Source organism: Crocodylus siamensis, chromosome 4 (genome assembly GCF_052110815.1).
Source record: "Crocodylus siamensis isolate JL-2025a chromosome 4, ASM5211081v1, whole genome shotgun sequence".
Classification (NCBI taxonomy): Eukaryota; Metazoa; Chordata; order Crocodylia; family Crocodylidae; genus Crocodylus; species Crocodylus siamensis.
Window position 1 is genome coordinate 181210650 of NC_143398.1, and position 19263 is coordinate 181229912.

At 47.8% G+C, this 19263-nt stretch overlaps 1 protein-coding gene across 3 annotated transcripts in view; it reads left to right on the top strand.

The window, feature by feature from the left end:
- ITGB2 (integrin subunit beta 2) overlaps positions 1 to 19263 on the top strand; it is a 49852-nt gene that overhangs the window by 28473 nt on the left and 2116 nt on the right. For all 3 annotated transcript variants that reach the window (XM_090045064.1, XM_090045063.1, XM_090045065.1), the window contains exons 5-14: positions 512 to 682; positions 2669 to 2910; positions 4050 to 4205; positions 6894 to 6989; positions 7193 to 7282; positions 8538 to 8678; positions 9924 to 10108; positions 13342 to 13586; positions 15110 to 15329; positions 16210 to 16415. In XM_090045064.1, coding sequence (XP_089901190.1) covers positions 512 to 682; positions 2669 to 2910; positions 4050 to 4205; positions 6894 to 6989; positions 7193 to 7282; positions 8538 to 8678; positions 9924 to 10108; positions 13342 to 13586; positions 15110 to 15329; positions 16210 to 16415 — 1752 coding nt within the window. The remainder of the gene's footprint in view (positions 1 to 511; positions 683 to 2668; positions 2911 to 4049; positions 4206 to 6893; positions 6990 to 7192; positions 7283 to 8537; positions 8679 to 9923; positions 10109 to 13341; positions 13587 to 15109; positions 15330 to 16209; positions 16416 to 19263) is intronic.

The following is a 19263-nucleotide window of genomic DNA, read 5'->3' on the forward strand; positions in this document are numbered from 1 at the left end:
GGGGGCAGCTGCTCTCCTGAAAGGAATGGCTTGAACACCCCTCCGGGAGTCTGCACATGGCCCTGATGCTCCATGTCACACTGCTCATCTCACAGATCCCAAAATAAAGCCTAATTGCTTTATATTCTTTAGGCTCTGGAGGCTATTCCTAGTAGCAGCTTCCTATAGCTCCTCTTTGTACTGGCCCCAGAATCCCACTCCAGGATAACTCGGCTTAATGCTGCGAAGTCCCTTTCCCTAGGACACCTACCCCCTTTCAGTTCCCTTCCACATTCTCTCCCCCACTTCGTGTTCCCTTCCCAGCCATGCTGGAGCCATAAGCAGGTCATGCACTGTATTTACAAGTACTTTGGGGCAGGGAAGTGTTCCTGTTACATTTTTGTTGTGCCAAGCCCTCTTATCACTCAGTCAAAAGGGAATGCTAATGAGAGTTAAAATCTGAGAGGCCAAGTGAGACCTGATACAACAGGGAAGGTCCAATTCCATTAAGTCATTCTGTCCCCCCTGGCAGGTCAGCCGGCTGAGTTCAATGTCACGTTCCACCGTGCTGAGGGGTTCCCCATTGACCTGTACTATCTGATGGATCTCTCCTACTCCATGCATGATGACTTGGAGAAAGTGAAGAAGCTGGGAGGGGATCTGCTTGCAGTTCTAAAGACTCTTACCAAAACTGGTCGGATAGGTGAGTATTCCTTTGGTATTTGGTAGTGATCCCTGACTTTACCATTCTTTGTGCTGCATTGAAGAGCCACTAGTTAAAGCCAATATGAGCAACAATGTTGGAGAATGCAGGTAATGGCATGGTCTGCAGAAAGCACAAACAGTCCTCTAGGGCAGGACTGTGTGTACTTGACCGAGGGCAGGGAGACGCATCAGGACTTGGGGCAATGTGGGCCTGGGTTCACATAGATTCACAGAAGCTGAGGGCTGGAAGGGACCTTGTGAGAGCATTGGGCAGGAAAGACTGCTGGGGTTAAATAGCAAGGTGTGCATCTAGTCTGCTTTTGAAGATCTCCAGGGTAGGTGCCTCTACCACCCCTGCTGGGAGTCTATTCCAGAGCCTGGTCACATGTATCTCTCTTCCTAGCCTTGCTCTGCCTTGCAAACTAACCTGACAGCAATATTTTCTGTTGAAAGTCCAGAGAAGGCAATGGGTTACAAATGGGAGAAGCATTTCTTTTGAATATATTTGGTTCAGATGCTTCTGCTGTCTTCAGGAATGATTCTGGTCTCACTGGAGCAGGTAAACTATTCCCTGATCCTCTATGGCTAGGGACACACATTCAAAAATCCTAAGCCTGAATTGATTCAAACTTTGCAGGTCAGTCTAACCTGCAAAGCTTGAACTGATTTGGAGGTGGATAGACATACCCTTTTAATTGTAGAAATGCGGGCACATACCTGAAGTGGCTCAGGCTAGAAGCTGGGGGGCGTTAGAACAGCCCTCCCTTCCCTTCCACAGGGCTGAGCTGAGTGGAGCGTATTTCCCGCTCTCCCTCCCTCCACCCCCAGCAGCCCAGCAGAGAATGTTTATCACCCCTAACTCAGTGCTTAGTAACCCATTAAGAAAACAAAGCCTCTCTCCAAGCTCCTCTTAAACAGCTTTTCCAAGGAAGGACATTAAGCTACCTGTTGACTAGCTCCAAAAAGCCTGTCTGCCTTTTTTGTCTTCCACAGCACAGACTGTAGCCAGCATGTGGTCTGTTAGCTAATGCTGAGGTGTCTGCATAAGGCAGAGGGGCAGGGGGAATAATCCCTGCTTTGCAGGGAGAAGCCAGGCAGAGGCTCTGTGCCTGCAAGTCTCTGCCAGAGAGAGCTGCAGCCAGGGAGCAGAGGGGAGAGGCCAGTCCTGCTGTGGAGCAGAGAGCCCTTCCCAGCTCAGACAGCATGCTAGGATCCTGTGGAAGTCTGGTTTATCTTAAACCAGCAAGGGCTGTAGGAGAGACTTTACATAAGCTGGTTTGTCCCAAATCAGTCAAGTCTGATAAACCTGGTTGAATGTAGTATGTCAAACTGGTTTCAGGCATTTTCAAGCTGGTTTATGTGCACTGAACATCTGTTCTGTTACATGTTTAAACCAGTTTCTGATCACTTACACTGGTTTATGCATAATGTCTGTCCCTAGCCTAAGAGTCCATCAGATTTAAGCTTTCATTTAAACAAGTTGAGATTTCCAGTCCACTTAGATTTGATGGCCACAAAGAAAACAGTCTGACTGGAAACTGATTGAATTAGTGTGGTGCTGTGGGTGGTTAGCCAGAGTGGATGGCTTAGAAAGAAATTTGGGAACCTCATTCCTCTTTATGGCAGCTAGAGACTTCTACCAGGCAGAGGCAAAAAGGGCTGGTCCATCAGTGGTTGTAAGAGAAAAAGTGAGCTGCCAGAAAGAAGCAAACAGGACAAAGAGTCAGTGATGTCTAAGGGAAGAGGAGGAAATGGAAAGCTTCCAAATGAGTAGGAAGATGGCAGTCACATCCACCATGAAGGAAGGGAAAGGTCAGAGGCAGTAGTCATCCAGGGCCATGAGCAGATTCCCACTCTGATTCTTGGCTCCATGCTGCAGGGCCAGATTCCCATGTGCACTCGAATCCTCAAGCCTCTTTTGGGGGTTATTTCTGTGATGTGTTTTGGTTTTTCCTCTTCATGTTGCTTGCTGTGTGCTCCCCAGGTTTTGGCTCCTTTGTGGATAAGACAGTGCTGCCCTTTGTGAACACACACCCAGAGAAGCTGAAGAATCCCTGCCCAAACAAGGACACCCAATGCCAGCCCCCTTTTGCTTTCAAGCATGTTCTCTCCCTCACTGATAATGTAAAAACATTTGAGGACAAGGTTGGCCAACAGTACATCTCTGGGAACCTCGATGCTCCAGAAGGGGGGTTGGATGCCATGATGCAGGTGGCAGTGTGTGGGGTAAGTCTCTTCATAACCAAGATATTTGAAGGTGATAGTTTTCATTGGATCAACTGCATGGTTGAGATAGAGAAGGCGGGGGCAGGGGGAGGAGGCTTAAAACCAGAAAGGAAAGGGAATTTTCTTAGATAGAAGAAACTGTATTAATTCAAGTTTTAAGCAGAATCTCTCAGAAGGGGGCCTGAGCCTTTATAATACACCATAGAAACCTAGCATGTGGTTCCCAATTGCAGTTCAGAAAAGCACTGAAGAGCCACCATGCAATGTGAAATCCCATACAGTACCTCTAGTTCCTTTCCTCAGTTTCCCAATGTGCATACTGCCTCAAGGCTTAGATGGCTGTTCATCTCCATGTCCACTCTTTTCTTGGGGCACATGCATGTTCTTACTCCTCTTCACTCTTCTCTCCATTAGCTGGCCATGAAACGTTTCCTCTCTGCCCCTATGAGTTCAGCTTTCTGAGATGGCAACTGGAGTGAATTTGTCTCTGTCTCCAGAGGCATAACTGGCCAGAACTGTGCTCTGGACAGGAGCATCAGGTGAAGGTTCACTCCTGGCTGCCAGAGAGGAGAAGGCAACCATTCTTTCCTACAGATATGTGTGTTGAGAAACCATTTAAACACTGATTTAAAAATGGAGGCAACATATTCCCCCTCCCCTTCCCAACTCTGTAGTGCTGAGCCTCTAGTCACTGCTCCTTCACTATGCACTGCCACCATTGCTGTGTCCTCCCTGCTGCTGGAGCTGGAGCTGCTGCAGGGAAGGTGCAGGGTGTGGGGAGAGAGGACAGGAGGGTAAGGCATCCCCTAGCTCTGTTCTTCTCCCCTTCCCTCCCCCCACAAAGGTAGCACCCAAGGTTTGTGTTCCACTCACCCATCCATCATTACACTACTGTTGGTCTCTCCCTGTCTCTCTTTCAGATAGGTCCATCTCCATGCATGTCCAGTAGGCAGGCATGAGTCTCTTTGGTCTTGAGATGCTACAAAGTGCAGGACTATGTTTCTGTCTCTGGCAATGCCACACCCATGAATGGGTAACCAGCTTTGTGAACATTTATTTATTCCTACTGCCCTGCACTCTCAGCTGTTTCTAGGGAGTGGGAGCTGCATGTGGTAAATTTCTTTCTTTTCTGTTTTCAGGACAGGATCGGATGGCACAACGTAACTCGTTTGCTGGTGTATGCCACAGATGATGGTTTCCATTTTGCTGGAGATGGTAAACTCGCAGCCATTCTGACTCCTAATGATGGCCGTTGCCACTTGGAAGAAAACATGTATAAGAAGAGCAATGAGTTTGTAAGTGTCCTGGGCAGAAGTCAGACTCAACACTTCCAGAGTGGAAGTATGGGATGTAATGGGATGCACTGCTAGCATTGACAGCGGCATCTCCTTGTGGCCACTTTAAACGCATTCCTTAAACTCTGGTCTATCTCCGTGTACCCCACTATCCTTTCCTGCAATGCCTTTGATGTTGTTGTTATACTCTGGGAGGTTGCCTAGGTGCCCTGCTCTGCATTGCTTCTTGGGGCTTTCATCCCTCCAGCCTGTCTCTCAGGGCTCTGACAGTTGGCCTGCCATTCAGTGGTCCTCAGCCAGCCTGCCAATTCAGCAATAAGTTAGGCCCCTCTGTGGGGCATCTTCAGTGGCCTCTTTTCCTCCCCTTCAGCCACCCCCATGCTATACAGCCTGAACAGCAAACATAAAGCCAAATGCAAGTGCAATCAAGTGCAGCTGGTGTGCCTTCCTCTAAGCCAGAGCAGGCAAAGTACAGCCTGCAGGCCAGATCTGGCCCACCAGGCCATTCTGTCCGACCTCCACAGACAATTATTACTGGCCTGCAGCTGCCCCTCTAAAAGCCAGTGGGAGGCAGGCCTTCAGAGGTCACATGCCATGAGATTGGGTGGGCTCTGTGCTTCCACCTCTGTGGTGCTGCTGGCAGGCCAGAGTGGAGCCCCATGTGGCTGCATTGAGGACAATGGCGTATGACTGGACAGCAAAACAACAAACCCCACACCCATTTCCCTACAAATCCTATACACACACCCACACTCGCCCCCCAGCCACACCCCCTACACACAAGATACAAGAGTAAGACTTTAATTTGAGCGATTATGCAAACACATAAATCAGGACAAAAATCTTTTAAAAATAAAATTAAAATATAGTATATGCTTTGTTTCTTTTTCAGTTCCAAGATGGTAAACCCCTCCCCCTCCCCCTCCCCTTACCCCCCAAAGGAGTACTTCTGGGAGCAAGGAGCAGGACTTCCAGTGGCAGAAGTCAGGGGTCGGGGCCAGGGGTGGGAATTCTAGTTCCAAGATGATGATCGGGGGCGGGGCACTTGTCAGGGGGCGGGGCTACCCTTGTGGGCCTTGACATTTCATCAAAAATCATTAAATGGCCCTCCAGTTGAAATAATTGCTCACCCCTGCGCTAAGCTCTCCCCTGCTTATATTCACCTTTGCTGGCTTCTCTCATCTTGGCTCTTCTCTCCAATTCCTCACAGTACTTTAGAGAGCTCCCAGCAGTGAGCTCCTTCCTTCAGCTCTGCCCAGGTCAGACTTTCCTCTCTGCCTCGATTGCGGGGCTTGTATAACCCACAGCCTGCCTCTTCCTGCCCCCAGAAGCTTGCCTCAAAGGCACAGTCCTCAATTCCTTGCTCTCAGTAACAGGTCAGGGTCCTCTGTTACAAGAGCTGGAACTAAAGGCTGCCTACAGATGTGCTTGCTCACTGGGTTGGAGCAGACTTGATTCATCAGTTCTACCCCATGTTCTAATTCAAATGCTCCAGCATCACCTCACCATCATATGTATTAAACCCCACTATGTTTCAAAATAGCCATAAGGGTGCTTTAAATAAACCTCATTGAATGAGCTTTAGTTAAAGCACCCCCACAGCCATTTTGAAACACAGAGGAGTGGGAGACTTAATACACATGATAGTGAGCCATTTAAATCAGAGTGGCTGTCCAGGAACCACTACAATTAAAATACCTCTCCCCCACCCTTCTCCTCCCAAGCACATGTATAGGCAACCAAAGTTCCCTAGCCACTTCCACTCCAGCAGCTGGCCTTCCCCTCCCATGCCTGGCTAGTCCCACTCCCCTGGCCCATCCCAGGCCTGGGGCTCTTCTGTGTGCCAGGATAGTTCTCCTCATTCCACCTGAGCACCAGGCCATTTTCAAGGGGCTGCTCTGACACCTCCAGACTGCATTTGAATGTGAAATGTGCAATTAAAACCAGTATTTCTGAGCTCATCGACAGAGGCATTTACTTTATCACAGAGGTTATGATTTCTGGCATAGGCAGGAGCCTTCTGATTGAAGGAGTGGAAAGTCTCTGAGAGATTTATGCTACTAAAACCTTTATTAAGCCATGAGGTCATGAAGCAGTGATTTGGGGGTTAGAACAGGGGTGGGCAAAATGCAGCCGGAGGGGCAGATGCGGCCCGCCAGGCCATTCTATCCAGCCCACAGGGCCCCCAAAACGTGTAGAAAATTAATATTTATCTGCCCTGGGCTGCCTGTCATGAGGCCTCTGATGGCTTTCCAAAACTCAGTAAGTGGCCCTCTGCCCAAAATAATTGCCTGCCCCTTGGTTAGAACCTTATTCTACAAGCTCTGGCTGGCTTTTCCAATATTGACCATGAAAAAAAAATCCTTTTACAAATTTATTAAGCAAGAAAAGCAAACCAGAGACACTGTAATGCCTAATTTTGAGAGCTGCACCTCTTTCACTCTTTTACAGTTGGGAATATCCCCATGAAGGAAACTTGTTGGTTAAAATCTGGTGCTGGGATCACAAAGAAAAGGAAAAGCTAATCCACTGCTGCAATTTGGCTCAAGAGTGAAGGTCCTAATTGATCTCACTCCAGCAGAATAGCAGATAAGGCCACAAATGGTTCTAAAAAACAGGGGTATTTATCTTTCTGCCGGTGAAGATTTGAACATGCAGACTCACTGCTTTCTTTCTTTTCTTCCACAGGACTATCCATCTGTTGGCCAGCTGATCCAAAAGCTTGCTGAAAATAATATTCAACCCATTTTTGCTGTTACTAGCAAAGTGGTTAACATATACAAAGTAAGTAGAACTTGGAAAGTATCAGAAACAGTATCCAGGGACTTAACACATTCAATTCCAGAGGATGCAAAATGACTGGGAGCCCAAATGTAGTCTTTCAGTATTGATAACTTAAACAGAGTACATGAACACAGGTCAGCATTCATGTTCTCCATAGGTGTGACATAGAGGACACTTCTAACACTTCTGCTTTCCATTGGTAGAAGCTCAGTGACATGATCCCAAAATCTGCAGTGGGGGAGCTGAATAAGGATTCCAGCAATGTCATCCAACTCATCCAGGAAGCCTACAATGTAAGTTGTATATCAAACTTCACATATATCTTGTATGGAGATTACCTGCTTGTTCACAGCATGAACCATATGCGTCCAGTACTTCCTCAGATGGGTGGGATGGAAAAGAAAGAGCAGTTTGCCCATCCAGCATAGTACTACACATATTGGTTATACTTTGTTAGCACAAGTTTGTACCATGCTTTATTTATTTTTAGCTACGGGTGTCTGACAGAAGGCTCATAGGCCAATATCTGGCCCATGGAGCCCGTTACTGGATTCTGGGGTGTGGAGCCTTACTGGGGACTTGTTTCAGCAGCAGTGGGATGAATGAGAGCTACATTAATCCTCACAGGTCCCTGAGCTGACACAGCACTGCCACTCACCCTGCCACGAGTGGTAAATCCAGATCTAGTTGCACAGACCACCATGCTATAGATCTGGCTGATGGTGCCAAACAAGCATGATACCCCTGTTTTAATTCAACAGCTGCTCAGACATGCCTTTGATTTTCTCTGAAAAGTCCGTCATGCATTGTACAGATAAATAGAAATAAATGCATCAATACTAGCTCAGAAGAAATCGGAAGCTATCTTCAACATGTCAAAAACCTGTTGTGAACTTTCAAGGTAATAGAAAGTGACGAGGGTTTCTAGTTAAACTCAAATTTTGTGCAATCTGTGTTTCTGCAGAAAAAGAATCATTACTTGTTGGTTACTTACTTTGTAAACAGAAAATCTATGATGCAAAATACCTGTTTTCTCTTATACAGACAGTGCTAGGTGAAACTATTAGGTTAAAGACAGGTCAGTGCCAGCCCAGGAACCAAATTCCTCTCCTTGGCATTCTGTTGAACACTTTCATTTAGACTAAAGTTAATTTTTTCCTGTCTGGGCAGACCCTGGAGCACTACAGATTTCCAGTCGCAGTCCCAGTCATGCCTTATCACAGAGCAGAGGTGATGGATCTGGGATAGCAAAAAGAGAAATGCTGATTTACTCTCTCCTTCCCCTATTCCAAAAAATAAAGGATTTCTTGTCCCAAATCCTGGCTGCTACCCATTTCTGTGGCATTCACCAGAGAGCAGAGATGTTACCTCCTCATGTTCCTTTTCAATCATATATTATATGAAGATGATTGTAACCAGTAACCTGCAACTCATAGGAGCTGCAGTGAAGCATGACATGGATGGGCTATCCTTGAGGGTCTTTCTGACTGTTCATTTTTGAGGAAGATCTCTGTTTTCTGTGTCTTTTCTCTTCTTGTTTTCTAACAGAGCTTGTCCTCCAAAGTGATCGTGGACCACGGTACTGTTCCAGATAATCTGAAAGTCACATATGATTCCTTCTGCAATAATAAAAAAATATCTGTGGATAAGCCAAGAGGAGAATGTGATAATGTCAAGACCAATGACAAAGTACGAGATCCCTGGCTCAGTTATTTCTGTAATTTTACTTTCTGCAGGAAGTTTAGCAACAAGATTACCATTTCAAAGTTCAGCCTGAATCTTTGTACAGTCTTCTTATAGCAGAAGCCCAATTCACTGCCTCAGAATATTTGCTCAGGGGAAGCTAAAGCTGTGAGGACCTATGACAGCTGAGGGTACTTATTGTATTAATAGTAGGGATTCCCCCCTGTCTCTCAGGAGTGAGTCCAGTGCCAGTCAGGAATTTATCATCCACATACTTTTTTTTTTTTAATGGAAAATGTCATCTCAACAAAACTCAGATTTTCACTGAGGAAAATGTTGATTTGGCTAATGTATGTGTATATATGAAATGTTTTCTTTCAGGTCAATGGTACCCAACAGGATGTATTTTACTTCTATTTTATGATGGAATGAGATATATCTATATATCTATCTATCTATCTATCAACATTTTCCTCAGAGATATCTATCTATCTATCTATCTATCTAGATAGATAGATATCTATCTATCTATCTCTGAGGAAAATGTTGATTTGGCTGACGTGTGTGTATACATACATACATACATACACACACACACACACACATGCGCATATATACACATACGTCAGCCAAATCAACATTTTCCTCATATATATATCTCGTTTCATCATAAAATTGAAGTAAAATACATCCTGTTGGGTACTATTGACCTGAAAGAAAACATTTCATTTGTGGTCAATATACCAGCACTTGAGCCAATGCAATGCATCACTGAAACTATTGTTTGGGTGCTTCATGTCTCCGCTCTCCCCAGTAGACCAGGATCCCCGAGCAGCATATATTTTCCGTGATACTACTGGGTATCCCCATTGACCTACTATGGGGACTACCATGACTGCAGTACATCATGGGAAATTCAGTCTGAATATTTTGTGAAAAAACTGCAGCTGCTTCAAGATGATGATGTAGTTTTATACCCAAAAACAGAAAGACGAGAATTTCCCATAGGATAAAATTTCCAGTTTTTGGCCAGCCTCTCAGATCGAGGCATCCTGAGCCTCTCCCGGTTATTGTGTTCCCCTGTCTTCCTCCTGCTGTTTTTAACAGCAGTGTGCAGTTAATACAATTCCTGTCACTTGAAAAAGAGTTTTCAAGGCTGAGACAAATTTAGGTAAAGCGTGGATAGCACATCCCTACTACAGTGCTTTCCTAGAAAATAAATCTCCAACCCAGTCATGTCTCTCCTTCCAGGTTACCTTCCGGGTGAAGGTTACTGCAAAGGATTGCATTAAAGACCAGTCCTTTACCATCCGGCCTCTGGGGTTCACAGACACGCTCACTGTACATTTAACCAGTCAGTGCAACTGCAACTGCGGAGAACAAACCGACTCCAGTGCGTGCAATGGGAAGGGCAACATTGTTTGTGGGATCTGCAGGTAAGCAAGCTACTCTAGTGATATCCTCCCTAGTAATACTGGGATCTTGGGAACCTTGGGGAGTGGACAGCTGCACAAAGCCAAGACTGTCCACTTGTTCCTTGTAATACTTGGGGCAGAATTTCAGCCTATGGGAGTGGGTATCCGGAAGGCGTGTGGTACGGACTTTTGTCTTAAGTAATCTAATGCAGCCAGGTTTTGAACTTTTGTCCTACTTAGTTTCTTTTGTAACGGCTGGTTAATTTTGCAGACAGAGATGCTGTTCAGGAGGCAGAGTCACCAGGGCTGAAGCACCTGCTGCTTCTCCAAAGACCACCCATCCCCAGTGCTCAATGATATTAATCTTCATGCAAGCTTTGTCTCCCTAGAGTGACCCTGGGGCTGCACAGACTCAGCTCTCAGTGCCAGTCTCCACTTGTTCATTCTTATAGAGTGTCATGAGAAAGAAGAATCCTCCCACCAGTTTACTGCCACACCACTAGGGCAGGAGCACCATCACCCATACATATCATCATGTTTCCTCTGCCCCTTCCATTTCATGTAGCCATTTCTAGACCTCTCTATGTGTACAGCAGGCAGTAAGAGTGAGGGCCCACCAACAAACCCTCCTCTCACTCTCACCTGTTTTACACCAGTTGCATTCTGTTAACTTCAGTATATTGGCTCTTGATTTTCAGTGGTTTAAGGGCAAATAGAATCTGTCTCAGTAAATCTATATTAAAGAGAGGTCAATTCAGGCAGTTCTTGAAGGTAGTCATCACTGGATGGCCCCTCCCATGCTGGAAGATGGAGGAAGAGAGTCTGGGTTTCTCCAGGAAGCTAGTAGGTCAGATGCTAAGGTGTTTGGAAATCACGGTGTAAGAAATGTAACCAGTTGAGAAGGTGGTCATAGACTCAGAGGAAAAAACTTGATCAGCCCAGTTGTCAGAATTCTTCTGTTTATTAGCAACCAGGCTCAGCCCCATATTAGGCTCTCACTGGAGCCCATTCACAGTGACACTTCAGTGAAGTTGCTCTGGATTTATACCAGTTGATCAGAGATCAGACTCCAGCCCCATATATTCTGACCCAATGTTCTTACACAGGTTTTAACAAAGGCAATTACACTCGGGGTGAGATTACACGTTAGAGTTAGCAAGTGCTTATTCTAAAGAACGCTAGTCTGTATTAAGGTTCACTAGTGCTAGTGACCAGTCACATATTCAGGGTTAATACCCACTCTAACATGCACTGCTCAGACCTGCTGCTAGAAGACTGGTGAGCACTGGCAGGGGCATGGCTAGGGGCTGAGAGTCTGCTCCTTACTTGCCCTGCTCATCAGCTCTATAGCTACAGAATATGCCAGGGAGGAGGGGCAGAAGCTCCCCCATCCCCATGCTGCTTGAGGACACTGACAGACGTTAGGGACCTTACCTTGCTCTAACACACTGCACTTTACTTAAAGCGTCATGAGTTAGAACGCGCCCCCCCCCACACCCGACATTCGCCTGTTGGGTGGGAGGAATTGAGCCTGCCTGCACCAGCCCTCCTAGCCAGCAGGCAGGGGCCCTCCAGCAGCTTCTGAGGAGGCTGCTGAACTGCTGCTCTCCCCAGCCCCATCTCCTGCCCCCCAGCTTGGTGGAGAGGAAGTAAAAGGAGCAGCAGCTAGTCCTTTCTAGGCTGCTATACCTCGCCTGAGCTGGGGTGGGAGGGTGGAACACAGTCCCTCACTTCAAGGCACCTGTCAGCTACCCCAGCTGGCGAGAGCTGGGTCTGGCCCACAGGCAAGGGAGCTCCCTTCCTCCCACCCCCTCCAGTTCAGGCCCTGTGTAGCAGCACAGCAGCTGCTGTTGCTCCCTTCCCTTCCTCTCTGCTGACAGCCCAGCCCCCGCATGAAAAATTAACCCTTGAGCAAACCCAAGTCCTTAAGGTGCTCAAAAGCAGAGAGCACCTTAGAGAGCCTAAAACTCAGAACAATTTTTGCAAAGCATTTTGAGTTACACCGTTATACCCCCAACCAAACAGAAGTTCACTGCTGGGGCAGGGGGGGCAGGAAGGAATCTAGCTGCAGGCTGGGACCCTTCAGCCAGGTTCCCATAGCAAGAGCCAAGCTCTCTGCCAGTGCTCCCTGTTTTCAGAATGGAAGGTGAAGAAAGGCAGCGGCAGGAACTTTATCTTGGGGCTCCCCAGTTGGTGTTGAATTGTCACCCCCCCCTACCTTGGGGGGCTGTTGTATAGCTGCCCCACCCTCTGGGGTGGGGGGAGGGCTGAACAAACCCCCAGACTGAAGTCCCTCTGCTCTCTTTCCCCCCTCCCATTCTAAAAACAGCCATGGGCTGGGAGCTCAGCAGACACAAGTTGCAAAAGTCACTATAGTTTGTAACACCTTTATCTGATGCCTCATGCAATGAGGGGTCAGATATTCACCCAACTGGACATTTTTAAGCTGATTGCAGCCATGCACTTGTGTTTGGTCACAGCTACAAACTGCCTTCTGTGGCAAGAGCATGCAAAAATTGTTACTTCTGCTTGCACCCTTACCTGATTAGACGAGAGTTCATTTTTTTCACCATCAGACATTTTAGAAGCACTCTGCAGTCATGCATAAGTGTTAGGTCACTGCTGTTAAGTGCTTGCAGGGGCCAGATTGCCCTGAATCACTCCCTCTGCCTCACAAATCACTGTGGCCCCCATCAGCCCCCAAATCTCTGGATTGCCTCTTCTGCACCCCATTTGGCCTCTCCACCCCCAGATCACTGCTCTATCACTTCAATCAGCTCAAGAGCAGTGGCAGCAGCAGCAGCAGGAAGGGTGGAAACAAAGGCAAAACACAAAGAATGAATATAAAGGAACAGCACAAGCATGTAGGGATAAAATAAGAATGGCTAAGGAACAGAATGAATTACCCCGGGAATAAAAGGAAGGAAGACAAAAAGAAAAGCAGAGATACTTAACAGGGAAGGAGAGCAAATAACAGATGAGACAGAGAAAGCTACAGCTTGCAACTGATCCTGTGTCCTATGAAGTGAACGGTATTTTCTCTAGGCCTAATCCTATGTGGTGTGAAATAATGGAAAACGACAAGGGGATGCTGGCCCATCCCATCCCTGAGGAACAGCTCCTTAGTGCCAGCCAGTGATAGTATTGTGATTAATCTGAGAATGCAGTGGCCTGGCTTGAATGTTTTCCTGTCCCTGTTACCTCTTCCTGCTGCTATTGATGCTGATACCTGTACTTCTGTCTGCCCCCACCAGCTGCAGTGAAGGCTATATTGGCAAGAACTGTGAGTGTGAAACAAAAGGCAAAAGCAGCAAAGAGCTAGAAGGCAGCTGCAGGAAGGACAATACCTCCATCATCTGCTCAGGCCTGGGGGAGTGTGTGTGCGGGCAGTGCACCTGCCACGCCAGCAATGTGCCCGACAAGCAGATCTATGGAACCTTCTGTCAATGTGACAACATGAATTGTGAGGTCTACAACGGCCAAGTGTGCGGGGGCAAAGGTGAGTGACATCCTCAAGGTCTGCCTGCCCTCTGGCCATTGTCAAGGCAGTGGTCCTCCTGGGGGCTCTGCCTGGAAACCTACACATGACACTGAAATATTAGCACCTCTTGCTGAATTTTAGCTGCAGCGTATTAGTCCTGAGTAACTAATCTTGAGTTAAAGCCATGCCTCTGTCATCCAGAAAAAAACATCCATTCAGGTCCATTTCACAGCTAGGTTGTGTAGCCTGTGATGTCCCGTGATGCCATCTAGTGGACAGGTAGAGGTGTGTAGCTGCATTGCAGGCATGGCCAGCTTCCCCTTGGGTTATGAATTACATTTGCATAGAGATCATTATTCAAACACTGATTTCAGGATGCAGACAGAGAAGCATGTTCCCTCATTGTCCAAATAGAGTGTGTTTTTTGGAACTCCTGTTGGTAATAAAGCAACTATGTGTAATTAATGTCACAAAGCAATCCTAGACTTGGAGCTATCTCCCACTACAGAATTCCTGAAACGTGAATTGTGTCCCAAGTATGAAAAATTGGCTTGGAACCAGTCAACCCCAAGTAGTCCCATGGGGCAGATAGCACTGTGCTGCATCTGCTGGGAGATAGTGCAACCACTGAGGGTAGTGTAATGTGCTGTCTGAAAATGGAAGTCATATAAACCACTTCTAGTTCCAAAAGGCTGTATTGGGCATAAGCTCTGTGTCCTGAATTTTGGTCCCCCAGAGTTCATAGATTCATACATTGTAAGGCTGGAAGGGACCTCGGAAGATCACCAGGTCCAGATCCCTGCACCAAGCAGGAAATATAACTGAGGGTTAGATGACCCCAGCAAGATGACTGTCTAGTCTCTTTTAATTGGCTTCTTCAGCTGGACATATAGGCTACCCTGGAGAGTAGCCTTTCATCAAACACCAGAGAACTGGTGCACTCAGGCAAGGGAAGAGAGAGACCTAGTTTCTAGCTTCTCTTCTTTTTCAACTACTCAACCTCCCTTGTATACCCAAAGGACTTAGCTGTATTGGAAAGCTTGATTGGAGGAGGAAACTGCCTCCTCTAGAGAATTCATCTATTGTCTTCATCTATCACATGCTTCTCAGTTCACTGATATGCCCTTGAAACATGCCTGATACTGTACGGAGGGAAAAGCAGGTGGGTAGAGCTCCTACCTGAAAGTCCCCTTCGCTCTTGGAATACTCAGGACTTGTACTTGAAAGACTTTCTTCCTCAGCCACAGGTCAGCTAAACCTGGTTGAGTAAATCAGCCCTTGTAGATAAAGCATAATGGTTTTGAGGAAGGAAATTCCCCTTGTGAAAGGGACGGAGGTGGTCTGAACCCATCTGTGCTGAGACTAGTGCAGACAAAAATCCAAGCTGGTGTAGCAAACCATAAATATGTCAGGATTGATGCTGATCCATACAATGGTGAGATATAGTGAAGGGTTTGTAGATTTGCTGTAACAGGTTTGCACACACAGGATTTGTCGAAGAGCAAGGATCTCAGCTCTAAATCACTCTGCTTTCTTCCCAGAACGAGGGGTATGCGACTGTGGTGTATGCAAATGCCAAGATGGCTTTGAAGGCAGTGCCTGTCAGTGCCAGAAAACAACAGATGGCTGCATGAACGCCCAGGGAAAGGAATGCAGTAACCGGGGAAAGTGCAAGTGCAACCGGTGCCAGTGTAATTTAGGCTACCAACCTCCCTTGTGTGAAGTGTGCCCTGGCTGCCCGTCTCCATGTGCCAAACATGTGTAAGTGATGTGTGGGTGCATGGGGAGGGAAGGGTATTTTGCAAAGCCCTGCCAGCTTCCTGTGTGCTAGTCTCACTCAGTGGGAAGCAAAAGAGCCAGCATGGGGATGATCAGCCCCTGTCTCACAGAAGATTGCCCTTGTGCTGACAGAGGAAGGCTAACAGTGACTGTGGCCCCTGAGTTCTGAGTATAGAGGAGAAGAAGCTGGTTCAATGTTTCCCTGATGCTGCAGTAACTGTGCTCCTGAGGTTGATGGGTTCCCAGTTCCAGACAGTTTTTTCTATTGCTTACCAACAGTCCACCTCCCTGCTGCCTCTATTCCCATGTGGTTCATATAACAAGTACCACAGCATTAGGCCTGGTTACTTGGTATGTCACCAAACACTGCCAGTGTTGGTCCTTATGCTCCTGAAGTTAAGATCACATCATTATCTCAAGCTCCTTTTATACAGTATTTTCTCAAGTAGCACCTGCCCCAAAAAGACATGCACTTTGTTTTTGGAAGACAACGTTAAGGCTGAGAGCTGACTGCATGTGGCAGCTCACTCACTCTTAGCCTGTTCACTAGCTGCTTTGGGCAAAAGCCACGGTGTTAACCAGTGTTTACAGCTGCCACCAAGTTGGTAGCGGCTTTGGTGGCTCAGCCAAAAATTGCTGCCAATTCAGCAGCAGCTGTGGGAGGATTACAACTGAACCGTGCCCCTGCTGCTTGCTGGTGCAGAGAGAAGTGGCAGCCATTATAGCACAGCATTTCAGTGCTGCTATTCCAGCCAAGAAAATCAGTGTCACTGCTTAAGACATGTCCTCCCAATTTTGGAGGGCTGATTTTTGGGAAAAAGGTGCTACTAGTATGTGAGTTAATATAGTATTTGTTTTCTAGCTCCTGTGTGGAATGCCAGGCATTTGGGAGTGGTCCATATCAGAAGAACTGCACTGAAACTTGCCCCAATATCAAGGTTCAAGAAGAACTGAAAGGAACTATCAAGTCCTGCAGAGAAAAGGACTCTGAGAATTGCTGGATTTCCTACCAGATGGTGCAGGATGATGGAGAGGAGCAGTACTTAGTCAAAGTGAAAAAAGAAAGAGGTACCTAGGTCTTGTTCTATATCCCACTGTGAACTAAATAAGGGTTTTTTTTATCCTCCCCACCAAAGCCTGCATATTGGTGCAAAAACCACACATGAGAAGTTTCAGGGCCTTTTACAGGCACAGAAGGAAGTCAGCTTTTAAGTGGAATAAGTGTACTTGGAATTTTGTTTCTTGAGTATGATAGAGGTAGAGATGTCAACAGATGCATGTCTCTTCCTTAGTAGTAGAGAATCCCCTGCAGCCATTTAGAGCAACTCCCTCACTAGGGTGAAGAGGAAACATGCTGGAGATGAACATGTCTAATACATGGAAAGGACCTCATGGCCCAGAGCCAAGGGCAGCACTGGATACAGCTCTGAGTGCAGACAGGTCTCCGTGGGTCTGGTCCTTCCTTTTCTTCTATTAGGTGCAGAAACCTCCCTCACCCCACCCTCATCCCACTACCCTGGCCATTACTTCCTCAGGTTCTGGTCCTCTCCTGATTCAAAACTCAATGCCTTCCCCCACCTCAGACAGCTCTTGTCAGGGGAGGGTTGCTGGGCCAGTCTGTGGGTTGGATCAGGACCAACCCCTCTGTGCTATGTGGCACTCTTGCAGCACCACATGCAGCAGCCCTGTTCTGGGGCTCACTTTGTACATAGTACATCATCTGGACCCAGTGTCACATGAAGCACAGGAGGGTCCAGGGGGTGACCTCCATATAGCACCACAGTGGACCAGTCCTGAGCTGGGGCTCATAGTTTCATAGTTTCTAGGGTCGGAAGGGACCTGAGCAGATCATCTAGTCCAACCCCCTGCCATGGCAGGAAAGAGTACTGGGGTCAAACAACCCCAGCAAGATGTTCATCTAACCTCCTCTTAAACACCCCCAGGGTAGAAACCTGCACCACTTCTCTTGGAAGTTGGTTCCAGATCCTTGCCGCCCTGACAGTGAAGTAGCGCCTCCTAATGTCTAACCTAAACCTACCCTCTGCCAGCTTGTGACCGTTATTCCTGGTCACTCCTGGCAGTGCTCGTGGGAACAGTGACTCCCCCAATGCCTGCTGATCCCCCCTGACTAGTTTATAACAGGCCACAAGATCCCCCCTCAGCCTTCTCTTGTGGAGGCTGAACAGGTTCAGGTCCCGCATCCTGTCCTCATAGGGCCTGCCCTGCTGTCCCCTGATCATGCGAGTGGCCCTCCTCTGGACCCTCTCCATGCTGTCCACATCCCTCTTGAAGTGCGGCGCCCAGAACTGGATGCAGTACTCCAGCTGCGGCCTGACCAGTGCCACATAGAGGGGGAGGATCACCTCTTTGGACCTGCTCGAGATGCATCTGTGGATGCATGCCAAGGTGCGGTTGGCCTTCCTAACTGCCTCCCCACACTGCCAGCCCATGTTCATCTTGGAGTCAGTGATGACCCCCAGATCCCTTTCCACCTCTGTGCTGACAAGAGGGGAGTTCCCTAGCCTGTAGGTATGGTGCCGGTTGTTCCTCCCGAGGTGAATCACCTTGCACTTGTCTGTGTTGAAACCCATCCTATTCTCATCTGCCCACCCTTGTAACCTGTCTAGGTCTGATTGTAGCCTGTTGCATCCTTCCAGTGTGCCCACATCCCCCGACATCACAGTGTCATCAGCAAATTTGAACAGGGTGCTTTTTACTCCCTCGTCCAAATCACTGATGAAGATGTTGAACAGCGCAGGCCCGAGGACCGAGCCCTGCGGAACCCCACTGCCCACGTCCTTCCAGGTTGAGAAGGACCCATCCACTACCACCCTCTGGGTGCGCCCTCCAGCCAGTTGGCGACCCATTTGACTGTGTGGGTGTCTACGCCACAGCCCCCCAGTTTCTTAATGAGAACAGGGTGAGAGACAGTGTCAAAAGCCTTCCGGAAGTCCAGGAAAATTATATCCACTGCTACCCCTGCATCTAATGATCTGGTAATTTGATCATAGAAGGCCACCAGGTTGGTCTGAGAGGACCTGCCACTGATGAACCCATGTTGGTTGCCCCTAAGCATGCAGTCCCCTCCTGGATGTGTGCCAGCATAATTTTCTCAAACAGCTTGCCTAGGATCGAGGTAAGATTAACCAGCCTATAGTTTCCTGGGTCCTCCTTCCTGCCTTTTTTGAAGATGGTGACCACGTTGGCCCTCTTCCAGTCCTCTGGTACCTCACCAGAGCACCACGAGCGCTCGTAAAGTTGTGCCAGGGGACTGGCAATGACCTTGGCCAGTTCCTTTAGGACTCTAGGGTGGAGATCATCCAGGCCGGCTGACTTGAATATGTCCAACCCCTCCAGAAGCTCCCTAACTAAATCCTCACTATCCCCTGGCCCAGGTGTGCCTCCTGAAGGCAGGAGGCACACATGGGGCTCCAGACCACCTGTGTGTGCTGAGATCAGTCTGGCAGGGCACCACATGCAGACAATACCACAGACCCCATGCTGTGATCAATGCTGGGTCCACCCCATGCACTGCATAAGCCCTAAGGATGGCACATGCTACATGCAGCATGTAGACTGGACTGGCTGTGCACACTGCATGCAGCACGAGCCAGCATGGGGCATGTACTTTGTGCAGCATGCCACCAGAATGGCCCTGTGCCCTGGCTGCAGTACAGCATGGACTCAGGCCACAGACCCATAGACCAGATCATAAGGCTCCACAGGCCACCTCTGCTATAAACCAAAGCCTTTTCCCTCAATTGTAACAAAATAATGTTTAGTGCCTGCACTAAACAGTCTTCTGGTATCGTTGAACTAAACCTAACAGCTGTAAAAGTCCTGCCAGTTCCTGAGAGCCTGGCATTTTCTCTCCTGTTGCTTTTTGGTGTTTCATGTTCCCAGACAACGTGTCCAG